The sequence below is a fragment of the Danio rerio genome, chromosome 3 (assembly GCF_049306965.1).
Source record: "Danio rerio strain Tuebingen ecotype United States chromosome 3, GRCz12tu, whole genome shotgun sequence".
Classification (NCBI taxonomy): domain Eukaryota; kingdom Metazoa; phylum Chordata; class Actinopteri; order Cypriniformes; family Danionidae; genus Danio; species Danio rerio.
In genome coordinates, this window is record NC_133178.1 from 19,440,545 (window position 1) to 19,463,399 (window position 22,855).

General features: G+C 35.9%; 1 protein-coding gene across 4 annotated transcripts in view; it reads right to left on the reverse strand.

Annotated features, from left to right (window-relative positions):
* Positions 1-221: 221 nt before the first annotated feature.
* The window catches only part of spop (speckle type BTB/POZ protein), a 136,674-nt gene continuing 114,040 nt past the window's right edge, over positions 222-22,855 (reverse strand). For 3 of the 4 annotated variants that reach the window (XM_068215324.2, XM_073934226.1, XM_073934224.1), the window contains 5 exons: positions 19,611-19,788; positions 17,149-17,204; positions 9,250-9,372; positions 8,836-8,978; positions 222-1,598 (listed from right to left, as the gene is read on the reverse strand). In XM_068215324.2, the coding sequence (XP_068071425.1) occupies positions 1,454-1,598; positions 8,836-8,978; positions 9,250-9,372; positions 17,149-17,204; positions 19,611-19,788 (645 nt within the window). In that variant the 3' untranslated portion in view covers positions 222-1,453. 4 annotated transcript variants of the gene reach the window in all.

Below are 22,855 nucleotides of genomic sequence, written 5' to 3' on the forward strand. Positions count from 1 at the left end.
TGGCATTTTGCCTTTCTCGACTATAACATTACAGCGCCTCTGGCTACGCCCCTTCGCTGGATGTGGTGAATGCATGTAACCTGAAGTGTTTGTGATGTCACTACCCTGGATGTATTTTTTGTAGTCCCGAAACTTCGTTCGCTTTAGGCTTTGCCAAGATAACTCTGTAAAAGCCAATGTCTCCCTTTGCATTGAACAGCAACATTACACATCAACTAAAGTTTAAAATATGATATCCTAGTACACCACCCCTTTATTTATTTAAAAAAGCCAGATCTTGGTTTCAGAAAGAGCTCCAGATTTATCTATGAATATTTGTCTATTTGATCTATAACGGAGACCAAACATGGAGAGAAAATTAAATCAGCAGAAATCAGGATAAGATTGCTAAGATAACCCCGTAAACCAAACATGATATTGTGGCTGTCATGAAACAAAAAGGAAAACACAAACACAGACAGGTTTGTGTTTTTTGGCATTTTTTTTCATACAGAAAGCCTGGATTCAAATACACAAGTGCTACAAGGAGGAAAATCCCAAATAAACATCACAAGGGGGGAAAAAAAACAAAGTTCCATAAGCATTTCCCCATTTCTTTTTTTTTTTTTTTTACATCACTCAACAAATCTGTCAATTTATTTTTTCGCCATGTAAACGAAGACCAAACCATCCGAAGTCCACCTAAACGTTTGGAAGCTAGGCTTGTTTTTAGGCCAAAATTTCATGGAGTTGACAAATTTTAGGCTCAATTTCCCAAGAAACGGAGGACAGTTCTGGAAAAAAAATTGGTTTGTCATCACGTGATTCATAAAGTCACACAGGAATCTACTGATGTCGTCATTACGAAGACACATGCTACCTATTTAAAAGTACTTTCGCAACGATAAAGGAGTTAGTCTTCCATTCCGTTTAAAAGAGAGATCCCTCCATCCATGACCATAAAGGGGAATGTCTATCAACTGATTGTGTTTCTTCTTTTTTTATGAAGTAAGGAGGAAGTGGAGATGGAGAACTGATTCACACAGTGAAGGAGAGCACACAGTGTCCCAGTGGAAGGAGTTACGTATAAAGTCTAGTCTTAATCCATCTCGTGTTTACCCGCCCAACCTGAAAGCTCAACCCTGATCCACCTGCCCACTCTGAATCCACAATCATTTCTCTACTGGACAGATGAACTGACTGATCCAGGTCGGCCTTGCTTCTTGAACAGGAATCGACCTGTGGCAGCCTCCACACTCCCCAAAATTGAGGACAGACACAAAGATGGTCCTCGGTGCCAAAAGGTTCTGTCTGGATAACGTGAAGGGAGGGGCAGGTCAAGAGCTGGTTTAGGCATCTAAAGGGACAGAGCTTGGGGGGGATGTAAATCTAAAATAACGCCCCCCCATCTTGTAGGCAGTTGTGTTTAAGTGTGTGTGTAAGTGAGCAGGTTAGGAAACGGTATGAGAAGCCACTAAGACTGTTTGAGCCGTTTGCGGGGAGGACCCAGGAAAGGGCACTGGGCGGAGGCCAGTGAACGGTATGCTTCGGCAACCAGGTGAGGGTGAGACGCCACCATTGACTTCCACCCCGAAGTCTCCATCACATCAGATGCATGGCTGAGGAAGGGAGAGAAAAAGAGAGAGCGAATATTATTATTTAATATTATTAATTTATTGTAAATAGTTAACTGTTAAATCATTGTATTTTTGTTTTCACTACTACCATGTCATTTGTTTTCATGTGCTCGAACATCAGAAATGCTTTAGTAATACATATGTGAGTCAATTAGATTTTTGAGTTCAAATTCACACACGCACACACACATGCACGCTTACACACACACTTCTAGATGATCATAAAAGAACCATTGTAAATATACTGATTATTATTATTACTGTATATTTAAATGTACATATTTATTATTATTTGTATTACCACTTGGATGCATGTATGTATGTATCTATGTAGGTATGTGTGTATGGATGGATGGATGGATGGATGGATGGATGGATGGATGGATGGATGGATGGATGGATGGATGGATGGATGGATGGATGGATGGATGGAATAACAGACATTTTGTTGGATGGATGGATGGATGGATGGAATAGGACATTTGGATGGATGGATGCAATAACAGACAATTGGATGGACGTAATAACAGACAATTGGATGGATGGATGGATGGATGGATGGATGGATGGATGGATGGATGTAATAACAGACATTTGAATGGATAGATGGATGTAGTAACAGACATTTAAATGAATGGATGGATGTAGTAACAGACATTTGAATAGATGTACGAATGGATGGATGTAATAACAGACCTCTGAATGGATGGATGGTTGTATTAACAGACATTTGAATGGATGGGTGTAGTAAAAGACATCTGAATGGATGGATGGATATAATAACAGACCTTTGAATGAATGGTTTTAATAACAGACATTTGAATGGATGGATGGTTGTAGTAACAGACATTTGGATGGATGGATGGTTGTAGTAACAGACATTTGGATGGATGGATCTTTTTAATATAAACTTTATAAATGCTTTGACAATACATTTGTCAGTATCAATTTGATTTTTTTCTGAATTGAGAAAGAGAACAAAAATAAGTGCAACATTGAGAACACAATCCTCTTCGCTGAGCTCAGCACCCTGAGGGCACTCGAGCTGCACTATCACGCGCACCAAAAAATGGCCTTTAACGACATTTAGCTGGAGTGTGTTTGTGTGTGAGATGCTGACCTCTCCCTAACCCCACTATGCCGTTGCCCCCAAAACACTTGGCATTAATTGCAGCTCTTGCTGGCAGTGTCGACAGGAGGCCTTGCGGGCAGATGCCCGTAACACTTTCCCCAACGCATAAAAGGTCACTGCGCGGTCAACCTTCCACTAAGAACAGGTTACAAACACAAGCTTTACACAATAAACGCAAAATGAAAAACAGGGGCAAAGAGCCAAAACAGCTTTTATTAGAAAAAGCATGTGTCTGTAAATTTGCCAGTGGGAGGGAGACTCGTAAATAATGTACATAATTATCAAGTTTTCCACAGTTCAGGAACAAAATAAAAGTGCTTGTTGCTCAAGATTCATGCATTACACTGGTATAATGCAAGAGTTTTGAGATTTCTTGGCACATTATGGAAGGGAGAATTAGATGTGTGTCTGCAACCAACAATAACATGAGACATGGTGAGAATGGGACATCTTTATAAAGATGTGGGGACTTGTGGAGCTGCACATCAATGGATTTGCTCTTCTGTGTTTGGACTTTCAGCAGTGAAAATTAAACCACACTAAACTGAACTAAACTGAACTTCGACTCTGAAAACTGTTTCAATTTACTAGAACTTTTATGTTCAGCTGCATTGAAACAATCTACATTGTAAAAGCGTTATAGAAATAAAATTTAATTAAATTAAATTCTCGCAAAAATGCACTGACGTCACACTACTGGTCGATACTTTCATGTTATAGCTAATAATAATCAATAAATGACCAATTAACCATGACTAATGAACTAATTAAAAAATTTAACTCATTATGTTGAATGTTGTTCATTTAGGCCTAGTAACATTATAATATACAGTAGTGCAGCATATTGATATTCAGAGATGCTTCATTTTAATAAAAAAATGTTTTCAATGATTAACTTTAGTTGAGTTAGATGTAAGCAAATGTAAATACAGGAGCAAGACAGATGAGCATGCACAATATACTCCAAATCAATATTAAAATCTTTATCAAGATGCACTGACATTATAATTATAATCAATACTTTCACATTATATGTAGCTGAAAAAACCCAATAATTGACATTTTGGTCAACAACCTAATAATAAAAAAACAAATAATAATAGGTTTTAAAATGCTGAATTAGGCCAACTTGCACAGTAAAACAGCGTATTGATTTTGAGAGTTATTAATTATAATACATGTTTTTCAAGATTAGCTTTAATTGAGTGAGATTAAAGCAAATATAATCTACATTTTGAAACCATATAGACAAGCATGCACGATAGAAATCAATATCAAAATAAATAAATAAATAAATAAAACACTGATTGATACAGTGACATTATATTGATCCATCCTTAATTTGCATTTTAGTACAGTAAATAATGTTTTAATCTTTTCACCATTCCAAAATGTTCTGCAAGTCATGTTACATGGGTCAGTCTTTTCAGAAATTTTTAAGAATATTTGTAAGTTTGTATGTTCTTTTGGGATACCCAAAGTAGTGGAAAGTGATTGAGGGACCAATTTTACTTCAGGTATGTTTGCGGAGGTTTTAAAACAGCTTGGCATTAAACACAATTGTTCTAGCGTGCATCATGTGCAAATTTAGGGTGCATTAGAGCGTTTTTTTTTTTTTTTTTATCAGTCTCTGAAGTCACTGTTGGACGCTAATTGGCTTAAACAGTTAATTGAGTTAAACAGAGACTGGGAAGATGGTCTACCATAGTTGATGTTGGCGGCACAAGTTTGGGCTTAAGTACAAATGAGTTTTTTGGTCATACGGTGTAAGGTCCTCTAGCAGTTTTGACCGTCATGAGGAATGTCAAGAATTGAGTTCCAGTAATCAGGTTTTACTTTTACTGCCTTCACCCGGATCTCTGTTTTAAGCAAGATTTTCTAGCCCATGTACGATAAAACGAAAGTATCTGACCAAGATTATGTAGTTTCAACACCTGACTGAAAAAAATCTACTCAATTGTGCTAAGTTAACCTAAACCTGTGACACTGGATTGAAAGCAAACTCTGTTTTGTTGGCCGTTGCAACCCCAAACAATTCTTGCCTTTCTCCAGATGATAAGGATGTTAAAGCACTCGGGGATGGTGAGCTGTTACCACTTTTTACCGTATTTACGAAACAGTCTTTTCTTCTTAAGTTTCTAAAAGATTCCTTGCATTTTTTGTATTTGTTATAAGGCAAGATTGGTGCACTGCACATTTTTGACAGAAAATTGACAGAAAATCAAAGCTGAATATCTGAACAAAATATATTCTAAATTTGAAGTTGATATCTTAAAAAAAGTGCCTTTTCAGGAAGATTTTGTTTGGCCGGAGTTTCAAAAATGACTACCAGCTAACATTCAGTTAACATTGATGACCATGCATGGAATATTATTTGAGGAATATTAATTGTATTTTCTTCATACTTTATTCTTTTGACAATTTGTAAGGTAAAAATATTGTTCTTTAGAATTGGCAGCTTGGTGGTAATTGATTTGAATTTAGCCTCTAAAAAAAATCAAAAAATGTCTAAACAAATTTTTACATGTGGATTGCTGTAGCAAAGTAATGCTTTACGACTCTGATAAGTATCCGTGTGGCAAATTAATAAATAACGGTTGCTCAGTAATATCTATCACAAATCCCTCACCATATATGGAAAATCAAAATTAAGCTTTCAAATTATATACAGTTAGTCATCATTGCTTTAGGTTTAAACTACAATATTACGCTTTAAAAGTCTAACCATAAAAGTTCCCACAGGTTGTAGGGTGACGTTGAATAGATTTTAATCTATTACTCTTGCAACTAAACATAAATCTGCATTCAGAAGTCTTGGACTGTTGCAACAATATATAGTAGGTAATGATTAGTCAATGGTGGTGGGATGATGACAGTTAAGGATAAACCCTATTTTTGCCAAATAAATGTGCAATAATATCCACCCAACCCACGCTCTGAAAATTTTTTTTAAATAAAAATAAATCAGATTATAAGTCATTTATTCTTAAATCAGCCTACAGTTATCGAGTTTGTCATAGAGTTCGAAAAGAAAGGGCAGCACAACAGAAAGCATCTCTATTTTCATCCTATTGTTTTGAATGTATTGATATCAATTAATTTGGCTGAGCGCTAGTGACGCTCCTACTGGCAGCCATTGTCCTGTGATGACTGGGCAGAGTCTGGCACTGTTGGAAAGCTGCTGAACTCTGACACTAAACTCCTACATGCTGAAATAAAACAATTTGATGAGAGAAGTACGAGCACATAAAGCAATAACAGAAGCAGAAAACATGAATGCAGGAAAAGAAGGGCAGAGAGGACGAATCATTTTGGGAGGAGGGGCTGGTGTGCATGTTTATTTTCTGTGTTGCCCTTGTTATTGATCTCCCTCTGTCTCTGCTGTTGTTGTGGCGGTGGGTGGTGTGTATAGAGATGGAGAGAGAGAGCTGAAATGAGATGGCCAGAGTCCAGTTTCATGCCAGCCAAGTTACTGCCATCCACAAAATGAACTCAAAATTACACTGTCCAATAAAGCTGGAGCAAAGAGAGACTGAACAAGCTAGTAAAAAAAATACAAAATAGAGCATGAAAGATAAGTGTGAAGAGAACAGAGAGGGGGGCTGACAAACTGAGGACAACAAGTGAACAAAGCAGTAAAGTGAAAGAACTCAACATTTGTTTGCCATTTTAAAAGGCCAAAGTATACTTTATGTTTAGCGTTGAGTGGACTACTTTCAAAGTGTACTCCATTTGATATGGTGTGCTTGAAAGATTTATCTTCGTCCATTGTCTGCGCTTTTTCCCTTAATGAGTTATGAGTGACAAAAATGCCTTTAAACGCAATTAAAATCGCTGTGGATATCTTTTAATAAAGGTTCACAATGGTTTTGCTCCCGTTTGTTAGTTTTTTTTATAGTATAGTATAGTATAGTATAGTATAGTATAGTATAGTATAGTATAGTTTTTCTCTTTAGTATTTTGTTGAAATGAAACATGAAACAATGAAACATGGCTTGATTCAGCGTTGACATCTTGTTGACAAACTAAGTAGTATAAATTCAAATTAAGTGTGTATTTGAATTGTGCATACATTTTATAAACAAAAGAAAAAATGTGCTGTGTGCATACAGTAAACATTCTGTACTGAAGACTACATTTTCGCACAACAAGAGCTGTGGCGAAAAATCATTTTAGAAACCAATTCTGCATCGACTCTGAGATTTTAAGCGCCCTAGGCTATTTTTAAAAGGAGATGGCACTCTAGGCTAGTTTTTAAGCAGCAGATGGCGCTCTGGACTAGTTTGTAACAGCAGGAGACGCTGTAGTCTATTTTTTTTAACAACAGATAAAGCTCTAGGCTAGTTTTAAACAGAAGCAGATGAAGCTCTAGGCTAGTTTTAAACAGCAGATAGCACTCCAAGCTAGTTTTAAACAGCAAATGGCACTCCAATGGTGCTCTGATGGCAATCTAGGCTAGTTTTAAACAGCAGATTACGCTCTAGGCTAGTTTTAAACATCAGATGGTGCTTTAGGGTAGTAGATAGGGCTCTAGGTTAGTTTATAACAGCAGATTACGCTCTAGGAAAGTTTTAAACATCAGATGGTGCTCTAGGGTAGTAGATAGGGCTCTAGGTTAGTTTATAACAGCAGATTACGCTCTAGGATAGTTTTAAACAGCAGATGGTGCTCTAGGGTAGTAGATAGGGCTCTAGGTTAGTTTATAACAGCAGATTAAGCTCTAGGGTAGTTTTAAACAGCAGATGGTGCTCTAGGGTAGTAGATAGGGCTCTAGGTTAGTTTATAACAGCAGATTACGCTCTAGGCAAGTTTTAAACAGCAGATGGTGCTACAGGGTAGTAGATAGGGCTCTAGGTTAGTTTATGACAGCAGATTAAGCTCTAGGATAGTTTTAAACAGTAGATGTTGCTCTAGGGTAGTATATAGGGCTCTAGTTTAGTTTTTAAAAGCAGATTGCGCTCTAGGCTGGTTTTTAAACAGTGGATATGCTCTAGGGTAGATTTTAACAGTGGATGATGCTCTAGACTAGTTTTAAAAACAGCAGATGGTGCTCTGGGCTAGTTTTAAAAACAGCAGATGGTGCTCTGGGCTAGTTTTAAAAACAGCAGATGGCACTCTGGGCTAGTTTTAAACAGCAGATGACGCCCAGATGGCAATCTAGGTTAGTTTTTAAACAGTAGATATGTTCTAGGTTAGATTTTTACAGCAGATGATGTTCTAGGCTAGTTTTAAACAGCAGATGATGCTCTGGGATAGTTTTATACATCAGATGAGGCTCTAGGGTAGTTGATAGGGCTCTGGGTTAATTTCTAACAGCAGATTGCACTCTAGGTTAGATTTTAAACAGTAGATATGCTCTAGGTTAGATTTTAACAGCAGATGATGCTCTAGGTTAGTTTTAAAAACATCAGATGGCACTCTGCTAGTTTTTTTAATAACAGATGGCACTCTAGGCTAGTTTAAACAGCATATGGTGCTCATATAGCAGTCTAGCCTAGTTTTAAACAGTAGATATGTATGCTCTAAGTTAGATTTTAACAGCGGATGATGTTCTAGGCTAGTTTTAAACAGCAGATTATGCTCGGATGGCAATCTAGGCTAGTTTTAAACAGCAGATGGCACTCTATGCTAGTTTTAAACAGCAGATGGCACTCTAAGCTCATCTGTAAACAGTAGCTCACACTCAAGGGCTAGCAGATGGTGCTCTAGGCTAGTTTTAACCATAGACTCAAATGCTAATGACTATGACCGCTTTTGCTTTCAGGCCAATGTAATAACAGATTATAATGAACGCTTTTAATTTGCTCAAACCTTTCCTAATTTTATCAATGATTATTTTAGGTTCAAGTGGTATTTGTAAGAAATCTAACTAGACTACAGCTGTTGTAAAGCATACAGCGCTATCAGCTGTTAAAAACTAAGCTCAGAATCGAATAGTGATTGTAAACCTTAGAAGCAATGCAAAATAAATTTCTTAAACTTTTAATATTATTTTAAACTCAAATCTATAATTTTGGTGAGACCTCTGAAAATGTTGCCAGGGCAGGGTAGGTCAAATCTAAAGCAGTTGACTTGAACACTACTCACTAGTTGATAAAGTCCACAGCCTGTGTCTTGAGCTGGTCTGCACTGTGCAGGTCGGCCAAGATCAAAATCTCTGCTGCGTTTTCCACAGACAGACTGGTGCACAGCGCGTCCTCACACATCACCTTCAGCCGCTCCAGAGCATACTAAAGACAGAAACATCCACTTTTATATAAACCTGTACATGTACGCTTGAGTTATCAAAAAACAGCAGGTATGGCTCTACTATTGGCAGTCATCGCCTGTTGATGTTTTACAGCATGTGCACATTCAGTTAATTTGCATGTGCCTGCCAAGAAAATAAATGTAAATGCACGATTAAAAAAAAAAAAGATAATTCAGGCATTTAACAAGCAACGTTTTGCAAGTCAAAGAAATGCAGTTTGGCAGATATTTAACTAAATTTGGTGTGCTCACCTTGTCAGCAGCAGCAAGCAGGTCGTCAGCCATCTTGTCCAGGTTGGGTGCTTTGCCAGTGTAGATGAAGAACATCATCTCTTTAAAGACCTCAGCCTCCACGTCATTTATCTCAACACGGTTCTGGACAAGAAACGACAGCAGAGTCTAACTAATCTTACAGTCTCAGAGAATCTCAGATCGGCTTTAGCTTCTCAGTTCAGCTTCTACAGACCATCTGCACATGTTTGCAGATCATCAATGTTTTAACAAAAATACTTGCGATTCCATGAATAATGTCAAATCATAAAATAGATGCATGAATCTATTTATTAGTAGAGGAATGCAGATTAGTTATTTATTTAATGCTGTTAGACCATAGGCGTAGCTCTATATGATGTAAACAGACACTTCAAGTGTAGACATGCTAATACATTTAGAGTAGTCTGTTTTCATTCTAGAGTTGATCCAGAATTTATGCAACTTTTTAGTGTGGTCACGATACTGAAATTGCGATATCAATCAGTACAGGGAATTTTAAAAACGTCCAATTTCCTGCTAAAATTTGAGCATGTACTTAAACACAACTAATTGGCCATTTTGTTCCCGCGCTTACACAGGAATTACTTTGATTATATTATTGTTAAGTACACGCTCAACATTGCTCAAATGCTAGCGCAAAATGGATGTTTTTTAATCCTCAGTACTGATTTGCACCGAAATTACAATATTGTGACAACATTACAATTTTTATTACTAGACAATGACAAAGTACCGACTACTTCAGTAGTTTTAATAGGTAAAACTATTGGACCTCATGTAGTTTAGAGCATTAAAACTGCTGCTGTAGATGAATAACATAATACGGTGTTAGATGTTGGCCTTTGAGCACTCATGAGCTGCTCCTGTGGTATCCCTAGAGTGCCTCTATACCGAACTCACACAACCACTGACCTGTTCTATATTATGGCATGTGCGCACGCTAAAGGACAGGGTGACTGAAAAAAAAGCAAATTAATAATAAAGTTCAGTCCATTTCCTGTTGCTGCCCTGATCAATGTTGCAGAATGAGCGCTGCGAGTTCCTCTCTTCTGCCCAAGGCTGCCAGAGCTCAAGCTCTTTTTCAATTGTCGTGCTGGTAACAAAGGCTTTTTCCCCGTCCCAGACCGTCCATCACAGCTAAACCAATTAATGCAGCAACTGTTAGGAGCAGCACCCCACCAACAGACACAGACACATGGCAAGGTCAAATAAAAAAAAGTTTCCTCTAACAAAACTATTTATTAAAGGCCACAATAGAAAATAAAAGTTTCTGTAGCCTAAAGGTGCAGCAAGTCAAATCTCACTCTTTTATTTTTTTAAACACTTTTCATTGAGAGTTTTACTTCCTTTTTCACACGATTCATCGAGAGTTCATTGACCTCCCTTTGCCATGCATTTTTATTATTTTTTGCAATGAACAGTGATAATTATCTCATGACTGCGAGTACCTAAAGTTACGTCTATAAATTTGAAAAATTCATAAAATAAAATGAAAGCTTGTCATTATGATCTGTTTGTCTATTCAATTCTGCAGGCAAAATTTCAAAGCAATTGATTGACCAAACCTGAAAATATACATAGGAAATGTTTGTTCCACAGTAGAAAGTCAATCAGTTTTGTACAACAGAATTTGTTTTTCTATCACTTTCCTGTCTGCTATTTTTTGAATCTGCCTGCTGTGAATGCATGATTTGAGATAAAGAATACAGACTTTCTATGAAGTTTTCACCATTCCCCAACTAAAAATGCCATTAAAAAGACTAAAAATATAAAAGAATAATGGTCAAATTAGAACTGCACTATATATATATATGTTTTTTTTTTTTTTTACTTTTTTTATGGAAAACATTATCATTGCTACATTAATTCTATATGCATTTGTATTGTAGATTGAAGCGATGAATTTTGAGAGGTTGCTAATCAGATGGGGCTTTATTATCTTTTTACCCAGACCCCAAGCAGAATCTGTTATGCTATTGGCTAAAACAGCCTAAACCTTAAAATAATAATGGCGGGAGTAGATACATAAGGGAAAAAAAACAACAGTCGATAAGAATCAAAATGTCTGCCAAGGTTTTTAGTCAATCATATGGTGAAGTCATATAGAATAAAAAACGTATTTATGAGTTGAATGACTCGCCGTGTTTGCGTGAGTTTCCTCCGGGTGCTCCGGTTTCCCCCACAGGTCCATAGACATGCACTATAGGTAAATTGGGTGAGCTAAATTCCACTGTGGCAACCCCAGATTAATAAAAGGGACTAAGTTAAAAAAAGAAAATGAATGAATGAACGGACATAAATGCCACCACAAAGCCAATATTACAAGTAGGGGAAACTCAATACTTTCTTTAACCTAAGTTGGGGGTGTGTCAGAGAGAGACATGGCAGAATCACTGATCTATAACAGAGAAATACATGCTGTATACACCATTATATATCTTATTATATAAAGAGGAGTAGGATACTTAATGGATGCAAAGTCAACTCTTCTGGGTTGTCAGTGACAAAACACAATTGAAGTGAATTATTTGTGAATAGTTTTATCTGAGCAGTTAGCAAAACCTGCTGTATTTACCTGTACTTTTTCAAAAGACTACACAGAATTTAAAAATACAATATAAATACATGAATAAATCTGAAATCATAAGTAGGAAAATCTTAAGAGGACTTGAACGCAGCAAAGTCAAAATGTTTGCATTAGTTTTGATTATTATTATTATCCTAGATTAGATTTAATAAGACCAGAAAATAACTAGTGTGCATTTATTTGCATATGATCAATCATTACTATAATAAATTAAGTTTTTTAAAAATAGTTAAGAAAAACAGCATTCACACCGGAAATTTATATCATTACCGCAATACTCGACAACATCGCATGTTTTTCCATTATCAGTGAGTCCTAGTCCAAGCTTGGACATCAAAGAACTTACAGAAGCTCTAGTGTGAAAAGTCACTAAAACAGCCATTCAAGTTCATGAGCAGATTTCAGGAGTCTTTCCTTTAGATGTAAAGGGCAACTCATCAGTTTATTCTCTCTCTGATGAGCCATTTCCTCTCAATTCTCTTCAGATTTTCTCTATTGGAGCATCAAAGCCATCAATATTCTACAGACACCGCAACCAAATCACTGAGCCCCAACCGTCATCTAAACCTGACACACGCGCACACACTCGCTTTCAAACTGAGCCCTGATCGCATCATTCATCTATTAACCACACACTCTTCCACACTAAACTTGGTCTCAGATATTTGCATGGATCCTCACAAAGCTAATAAGCCACACAAGCGAAAGGAGCAACAGGAAATCTCACTGCTCCACAAACCCCAAACGCAAGCACATCCTGTCCCAAAAAACAGCGCATGATGAAACTCTGGGAAAGGGGGGATATGGAGAGAACGACAGGAGGAGGGAGGCAGAGGAACAGCGGATCAGCAGATGGTGAAACATAGGAATATCATAGAAGATGATGATAAGAGGAAGACCAGGAAGTGTTTTGGGGGGAGAATAACGGGCAATCAGGGTAATTAAGAATAGTTTTAGTATTATATTTATATATTTATTGCAGTACTTCCTAACTTGTTTTCGATCAGTTCCGACAGCAAACTTTGATTCGGTTTTATTCATTAATTAAAATGCAGTTCAGTTTTAGTTAAGTCACCTGAACATTTTTAGGTTTTAGCAAACTAAAAATATGAATTTAGGTGACTTGGGCTGCGTCTGAAATCGCCTACTACTCAGTAGGTACTGCAATTAAATTGAAACTTACTACTCGGCTGTTTAAAAAGTACACTCTTTACTGTATAAACGTGGGCAGTATGAATGGAACTTGGACGAACTACATCTGCCATTTTGTAATGATCATGTGACCTACACTCGCAAATTGCATCACTACCATTCGTGAATTCTCTCGCAGGGCATCATGGGATAGCATCTATTAGATGCTTACTTCACAATCTTGCTAGAAGTAGTAAGGTCATCTGGGTACTTCTCACATACTGTTTTTTTAAATTCTATGAATTTGGACATCATACTCGGCTCGCATACTGATTTTAGCGTAGTATACAGTATTGAAGTATGCGATTTTGGATGCAGACTAGATCTTAAGTAAATTTTGTCAAATTAAATAAAAGTTTGGGTTAACCTCCTAAACTCTGGGACCAGGTTCTGGGTCTATGACATAATTTTCATCTGCATTCTTTAAATTTTAAAGGTCCGTACTGGCCCAATACCCCCATAAGTTGTTCCGTTCTCTCATCAGTTGGAATAGAATAACCTTTGCATAGATCATGATAGAGACATTTTTCTTTTTTTTTCCCATGAATACTGACATATGCAAAAACCAACACAATTAATTACAGCAACCCTGACCACACACACTCTCAGAAATAAAGATACAGGGGCAGTATCTTTTCAAAAGGTACATAATTGTACCTGAAGGGTCCATAATGGTACCTCAAAGGTACTTTTTAGTCAAAAGTACGTTTTATGTGGGTACTAATATGCACCTTTTATGTACCACTATACAAAAAAAGGCAACATATTCAATTATTTTAATCACTTTCAACAGTGTTCAACTCAAATTCAAAGGGTTTTCTTTAAAACGTTACCAAACATTAGCATTTATACCTCTGCATGTGGATTTGGGAAGCTTCTAAATTTGTGTAGGCAAAATCCAGGTGGAAATCCCAAAATAGCACTTGACTTTAAGAGATTAAGTGAAATAATGCAATGATTATACAGTAGATTTTGATGGTAAGATTGTAGTCTGAGGAATAATTATGGTTTCACGATTATTATACATTCGTCAATTTTGCCAGCAACCAAATAATAACGCACAAAAATAAAAACAAACGACAGACAATTTGGAATCCAAAGTGAAAGTGAAAAAAGGTTTTGACATAGCAATATATTAAACCTGAAAATAATCTAAATATAAATTAGTCTATTTGTAATATATACAAGTCACATAAATAATACAAATGTAGTTAACCTCTGTCTAAAAGGCTCTTTTGATTGACTACATTATAGCATTGTTCTGTTTTTTGATGTAATGCATTTTTTTCTACAAATATATGTACACAAGCATTGAAGAAAAAAAAAACTCTAGCTAGCTTTTGACTGCAAAAGTATCATTTGAGAAATACAGTACGGTGAAAATAAACAAAATTAAACAAGGTCAACATCTCTGGATTTGGTTAATTGCTGAGAGAAGACTTTTCTAATTTCTGCATAACTTAAGCAGAAGTGACTGTCTTAATGTTCATGTGAATTTTTACATTAGATCAATGATGAACAGAAGCACTGTTAGCATGCTGACAACAAAGTTGCATTAATAAAGTCCAATGTTAAATCTTGCAAGCTTGGCAAATGAGCCATAAGAGAAAGCAGCAGCTTATCATGTGATCTCACGTTATTTTGAAAAATGGTCATTTATATATGGATATGACAGGATGACTGTGCGCTAAACTGCGTGAGGACCAAAAAAATGCGTATTTTATAATGTCTGAACTTTAAGCTGTCGCAGAGTTGGGATAACTTTTTATTTTGTTCAAAATGTAATGGTTCTGTTGATAGGCCTTTACCATTTATTAACTATGACAATTTAAAGTGTGGTTAATAATGAAATAGGTTAATCGCTGCATCTCTAGTTAAATGTAATGCATTAAAATAAGTTTCATTACATCTTTTGTTAATTATTCTATTGTCTCAAAAAAAAAGTGCTTAAATTATTAAATGCATTACAAAAAAGTGTTTGTGTATATATTTTGTGATGTATACATTCCCATTTCCTATTGCAATTTCATTAATATTATCACATCAAAAATTTTATGCATAAATGTATTTATTAGTAGCGAAAAAAATATTTTTGCCTATTTTTTTTCTATTAGTCATTTTAGCAGTAAAATGTAGATTTTAGGCACCATTTCTAATTTAATGAGCAACTTTAAATGTTTTGCTTTCATTTCAGCTCATTGCAATGAATTATTTTTAGCTGTTGCCATTAATACCAATGTTGTTGCAAACATACAAAATAAATGTCATTACATTCCACTTTTTTCAAACTTTTATTGCAGATTACCAAAGCAAACATTTTAACTAAATAAATGATTCACTTTAAGAATAACAATGTGAACTAGCAAAATAAATGTTAAATTATGATTCCACAGACTTTAAGAGCACCTATGATGAAAATCATCTTTCTTAAGCTGTTTGGACCAAACTGTGTGTTGGTATAGTGTGTCCACAGTCATATTGGGGTGATATAAAGACAATAAGCATCCTTTTTAAATTTCCAGACATTAAAATAGAATCCAAATGCCTCCCATTTTTAAGGCTGACCGCAACTTGACATAGGAGTGTGGTTTCCCCACCCATCGAATTGATTGACAGCTGCATATTAACATGTCTCCATAGTATGCGTATAATCATATCAACAAGACAGGACGTGCTCAAAGAAACCGGGAATAAAAGATCTGTTAAGCTCTCTGTGATCATCAATCATCATCAAATGTGATCAAGAATGAGTTTTACAAGTTTTTAAAACAGTGCATGTGTAATGAATTACAGCGATTTACTACAGCTTTACATATCAGCACAGCCGCATGTCACTACAATTATAAAAATAACGCTTTATTCCTGGGTTGTGGATGTTAAATGAGGTTTATTTCGTACATTAACAAAGCGGATATCCATACAGCAGTGGATATTAACCTGTATCCTGTCACATTTGCTGTGCAAAAACAGTGCAGACCTAAACGCGCACGCTGTCTGTGTGTGTTCGCTGTCTGTGTGTGATCGTGAACTTTGTAACGACATTGTGTGTGACTCATCGTTGCAACTCCACAACAAACACATCAAATAATCATTGGTAAAGTTCTTACTGTAGTATTTCTCGCAAACGTTACTTGAGATCTGCTTCCTTCAGGTTGCCTAACGCAGTGGAGGGTGGAGATTGTGGCACACTGACAGGCACGTGGGAACGATGGGCGGGGAGGACTAGCCTTAAAGGCACAGTCCACAACAAACACTACAAGATGCTTAGAGTTAAAAATCTTTTGAAAGGTATAATAAATAATAGGATGGGTGTTTTAAGCTGAAACTTTACAGACACATTCTGGAGACACAAAAGACTTATATTAAATCTGGAAAAGGGGGTAAACTAGGTGCCCTTAAAGTATTTGGTTCCTCAAAAGGTGAAAGAATTATTACATCATTTACATCAATGTTTTTGGTCCATTGATGTAATAAATGAATCAATAAAAAATCCTTTCACTAACTGAAAGTGTTCATTTTGACATGAATTAAATCACCAATCTTCAGTCTTTATTAGACACATTCAACCCTCCCAATTTACACAGGCAAACACTAACACTATGAACAAACTTCACTGCTCTGATCTATATCAGGCCTAACATGACTGCCATATTAAAAGCCACATAAGAAAAAAACTCCAGCAAATAGTGATTTATGATGGGGTATTGAAACCAAGCAAGAAGACTGTACAGTTGAGCAGTTCTGCAAATGTGGAGTTATTAGACCCACACACACACACACACACACACACACACACACACACACACACACACACACACACACACACACACACACACATGCCTGGACTGAAAATTAGGCCTCTGATAGGTAGGATGGATTTGTGTTCTACTGAGACCACTAATATAGCTATAATAAACTAATAAACACTGAAGAAATGAGACACCTGTATTAAAAAAAAAACAAGCTGTGCATGATCGTAAACTGTTTTAGAGTCTCTGTGATTGGGACGGCCTAAAAGGATGGGGAGCTGCATCACTGCTTTTGAAGTATAATGAAAGAAAATGGGAGGCAGAAAGGAGGGAAAATAAACACAGACTCACCTTTTTACTCTCCTCCATCTCGTGTTCAAACATAGCGCTGAATACTGGAGAACGTGCTGAGAAAGTGAAAGAGAGAGAAAAAAGTTTTACAAACACAAACTTAGGAAAAGGAAAAAAAAAATCAGGTAATCATAAAACGAAACATCGACAGGCCACTTTTTCAGCAGCCTTGGTTGCCCAAGTATTTTTCTATTCACATTCTCCGAAGGCAATTTCAAAATTGCTTTCGATAAAAAGTTCATTCAATGAACCATATCAACTACTTCAGAGATGAATCAGAACAAAAAAGGCGGCAAAAAAGCCACTACAAACTTGGAAAAGAAAGGCACATTATAGTCTACCTTTTTTCATAAAGAAATGCGCAGCCTTGCTTTCAATGACAACCAATTCCATTCATTTGTATGGCACTTTTTGTGAAACCATAAGAGGGGGACAGTGAACAAGGAGGAAATATTTCAGTCATCAACATCAAAAACTAAACATTTGAAAGTGGTTCCTCAGACAATTTGAGCCTTGGTGCAATTGCTGAACCTTTCGGCTGATTAACCCAGGGGATGATGGCGGCTCTCTCTCTCTCTCTCTCTTAAGCCTGGATATGGAGTCGGATCTGTCTAGGGCAACTTTAACTTGTTTAAAGTAGCGTGTGAAGTCTGGCACATTCTCTCCTTCACACACACACATGCTCTAATCACAGCTCAGACACCAGCCGATCAGCTCCGTCTCCACGGCCATTAATGAGCACTAGCAGGTACGGCCAGATAACGAGGAATCCCGCCTCATAGTGAGTGACAGCGAGAGAGAGAGAGAGCGAGAAGGAGAGAGACTTCTCAAAGCTACTGCCCTCTCATATAGTAGACATACACTGGCAGAAAGCAATGCAAATGTTCACCTGACCGCATATCTAAGATGCCTCTCTGGTCAGTGCATGTTTCTCTGTCTGTAATGTCCAAGGTTTTAATAGTTTCGCATTTTAAATGTTTTTATTTTGATACTTTTTTACATTAGCTGTACCTTTTTAAGTTTTAGTTTGTGTCATTAATTGTCTTGTTAGATTTCGTTTTGGGTGAACACGTTTATATTGAGTTATCTTCTGATGGCTAATTCCAACAGGATAACGCGCCATGTCATGAAGTGCAAATCATCTCAGACTGGTTTCTTGAACATGACAATAAGTTCTCTGTACTCAAATGGCCTGCACGGTCACCAGATCTCTACCAGAGCATCTTTGGGATGTGGTTGAACAGGAAATTCACATCATAGATGGGCAACCAATAAATCTGTCATGTCAATATTGACCAAACCTTCAGAGAAGTAATTCCAGTATCTTGTTATATATTTATATTTCAATATTTTTGGCAAAAGATAAAAAAACCAGTTAAATCATTTTATTTTATATACAATTCTTTTTTGTATATAATTTGAAGTATTTGTTTGTAAAACAGACATGTAGGTGTTTATTATTTTTTTACTGTTTTATTTCACATAGTTTTTAGTGACTTTTGTTAGTATAGGCCCAATACCAATTCTATTTTTGTACCCCTTCCCGTTGGTCCTTGAAACAGAGTGTGAAGGGGAAGAGTCTAAATGTACACCTTAAAAATAAAACATCACTACAGCACCTGCACAAGTCATCATATGTCATCGCAATTTCTTGCTTTATATGAGACTGATGATGGTGACTGCTGTAGTTATTTCAGTTGTGTTATTTTTTGGTATTCATCTTCAGGAAATCAGGATATCATGGTAATCATAACGATATAATGTGGCAATAAGATTATAACTGTACTGTGCATTTACACCATGGTGATATTCATTATGTAAACACAAAAATAACATTAACATTATAGCAGACACTGTAAAAAGGTCATTCCCAGCCACTAGACTTTCAGAAAGGAAAAATCTCAGTTTTAAGGGCTATCTAGCCCTTCTCCTTAGCCCTAAGCCTTTAAGCTAAAGAGAATTGGCTCACCCCTACTCCTTCACGTGAATGTGCAAAAAGAGGGGTAGTGGTAAAGGAAAGGTCTAGAGTTGGGATTGGTATAGTATATGGTTAGTTTTAGTATGTCATTTATTATGTATTGTTTACATTTAATTTGATTTGTTTTGACCAATAGTTTTAGATTTTGTTTGTTTCATTAGTGATATGTTCACCTGTTGGTCAATGCTTCAGCACGTCTTAACAATGTTTGAAATGTTAGTAAATAAACATAAAAAACCTACTGAAAATATTGTAAAGATAAGTACCATCAACTGATATAAAAATCTGTATTTTGATAATGTCTAGTTTAGTTTAATACTAAAATAGCAGTGAGGAGTATTAGTCAGCCCATAACAGTTGACATGACTCACTGATCATCTGCAACAACCATCTGCAATAATGTTCTTTAAACCTACGCAGGACAACATCTCAGCATATTTGAATAAACAGCATGTAAATGTGTTTGTTTGGATGTGTGTGTTACCTGCCAGAATGGCCTTGTGTGCCTGAAACTCCTGGCCGGCGACACACAGTGAGCAGTCTGTGAATCTAGAATGTTCCCACAGTCCGCCAAGCTCGTCTGCCAGCCGGCAGTCAGGAACCTTCACCATGTTCATTGTGTTCTGCCCAGAGATGTTCACTGAGTCCTGCACCACACTCACCTGAACACACAAAAGAGAAAAAAAAGACATTTTAATCAGTGGTAAAAAAACGTATGTATGTTAAAAATTTACATATTTTACATCTACAGTCCAACACATACTTTTGCGTCAAGTGTTAGGGCATAGCCCATGCATAGTAGCATACAGTGATGTTCACTCAAAAAGTTCCTTTTTTTCAATCTAAACTTGTTTAAAGGTATTTTGTGTCTTCTCTATTGAGACATTTTCTTGTTTTACCATACCACTATTTTTGTAGTCAGTATCAATAAAAGTTAAAAAATAAAATAAAATAAATAAAACACAGCTCAGTACTAAATGTGACCTGGACCACAAAATTGGTCATGCGGGGCAGTTTTTTTGAAATTGAGATTTATACAAAATCTGAAATTTGAACAATCAAGCTTTCTTTTGATGTATGGTTTATCAGAGGAGGACAATATTTTTTTGAGAATGCTAGAATTTAAGGGTAGAAAAAAAATTATCCTGAGAAAATTACCTTTGAATTTTTCCAAATAGTAATTTAATTTTAAAAGTTGTTCTATTTAACCACTTAAAAAAATAAATAAAATGAAAATGTAAAAATAATAATAATAATAATAATAAAATATATTATTATTATTATTTTTATTATTATTTATATTATTATTATTATTATTATGTTTCTTAATGATGAGTTACTAGTGGTTCCAATTATTATAGATAATGCAACCAAAAATTATATATATAATTTGTTATTTACTAACGGTGTCAATATTTATAGATGATGCAATTGAAAATTACCACAGAGAATTAAAATAATAAATTAATTAATAAAAAATAATACGATTTTAAATCAGTGTTCAAACATATACATATATTTAACCTGTTGAAAAATGTACATATTTCATATGTATAGCCCAATTAATAAGGCTTATAGAATAGCCTATGCATAGTAGCAGACACTGATATGCATCAAACCAAAAATGTAGCTATACACACTGCCATGCATTTCTTCTCAAAGTCAAAGACAATTCACCTCTTTTCTTTCAAGCTTCTTTCACCATTTTTTTTTCTTAACCTCTGTCACAAGTTTGTTTCTTTTCCACCATCACATTTTCTTGTTTCACCATACCAACATTTCTGTGGTTAGTAGTATCAATACAAGTAAAAAATAATAATTATTAAAAAAATACAAAATTTACAGCTCAATACAGAAATTGGTTGGCCACAAAATCGGTCATTGAGATTTATACATTAATCTAAAAGCTGAAAAAGCAAGCTTTTTCTTAATGGTGTATAGTTTATTAGAACAAGACGATATTTGTTTGAGAAAACAGCTATTTAAATGGCTGGAATTTAAGGGCAGAAAAAATAAATGTTATTACTGAGAGAAAAAAAATTACCTTTACATTTTTCCAAATAGCAATTAGTTTTTAATAGTCCTTTATATACATCCACTTTTATAAATAGACAAATAAATAAAATGAGTTAAATTCTAATGGTGCCAATAATTGTAGATGATGATACTGAAAATTACCACAGAGGATACAAATATTAAAACAAAATGAAACAGATGATTAGATACATAAATTACATATAGATATATTTACAGAAACCTGTAAAATAAAACCAAAATTTAAATCCTTAAAAACTCTTGATTGTTACTATTTTTCATCATCATCACGTATAAATTGGATCAACTGGTTACATGTACTATTAAAAAATACACAAATAAATACCAGACCCACACAAATCGAGCACTATTTTCAAAGACAGCAGAATGATGTGCGTGGGGTTAACTTTTATGGCTATTTTAAAGACACATTTAAGGACATCCATATGTCAGCCAATATGGTAGAACCTCATTACAGTGGCTCAGGGGGGACACACCACAACGACTGTTCAACAAGGGCAGCAGTCTAGTTATCTCTTAATTTACACAAATTGCCTCAATTTGTTACTGGTCTCTGTGTGTGAGCGTGTGCATGTGTGTGTGGCGGGCCACCATGCTGACTTAGCCACCTGTTCCCGCAGACATAAGCAGGTTCATTTATCTCACTCCAGGAGTCACAAACACACGCACACACGCAATCTGAAATGCCACAGGTTCTCACACCAAGTTAATTGCTGTAAAAGGCACATTTCTTTAATGAGCAAAAGTCCTTATAGAGCAGACTGAGCAGGATTACATTTACAGCATTTTGGACATCATAGGATAACGGCTGACACTTTACTACAATAATACCTTAAAATATATATTGATACTAAGTAATATTTTCAAAACCACAGAAAAATGTTGCAACATCATGAATTGAAACGACATTATGAACACCTTCATTTGCAAAATTTAAAGTGTTAAGGATTTTTACCTTCTCAATTTTTCAGTCCCAGTTAAAATAAATATTTCAAGTAAAATAAATGTGTTTTTGTTTTAAATCATGTACCATTCTAATAAAAATCATAATTCTTAATTTCAATTATTGCTAAAAAAAAAATAAAGTACTCACCTAGCTTAACTTAGAACCGTAACTGAAGTGAACTTATTTTAACTAAACACAGCCATATTACCCTGCAGCCCAAGACAGTTACTCACTAAAGCTAAGCAGGGCTGAGACTGGCCAGTACCTGGATGGGAGGCCACATGGGAAATCTAGGTTGCTGTTGGTGTTATTGAGGCCAGCAGGGGATGCTAAAACTACAGTCTGTGTGAGTCCTAATGTCCCAATGTAGTGAAGGGGACACCCTACTGTCAGTCAGCACAGTCTTTCAGATGAGATGTTAAACCAAGGTCCTGACACTCTCTGTGGTCATTAAAGATCATGGCACTTCTCATAAAGAGTGGGGCTGTAACCCTGGTGTCCTGGCCAAATTCCAGATTACAGATCATGGCCTTTCAATCATCCCCATCTACTGAACTGGCTCTATCACTGTCTCTCCACTTCAACAATAGCTGGTGCGACTGCACTGGCACCATTGTCCACTGGACAGGACAGGCTAGACATGAAGAGGCCAAACCTTTTCTAAATACAGCAAACTGTATTAAATTGAAGTTTCCATGGGAAATATCCTTATTTATTAATGTACTCAA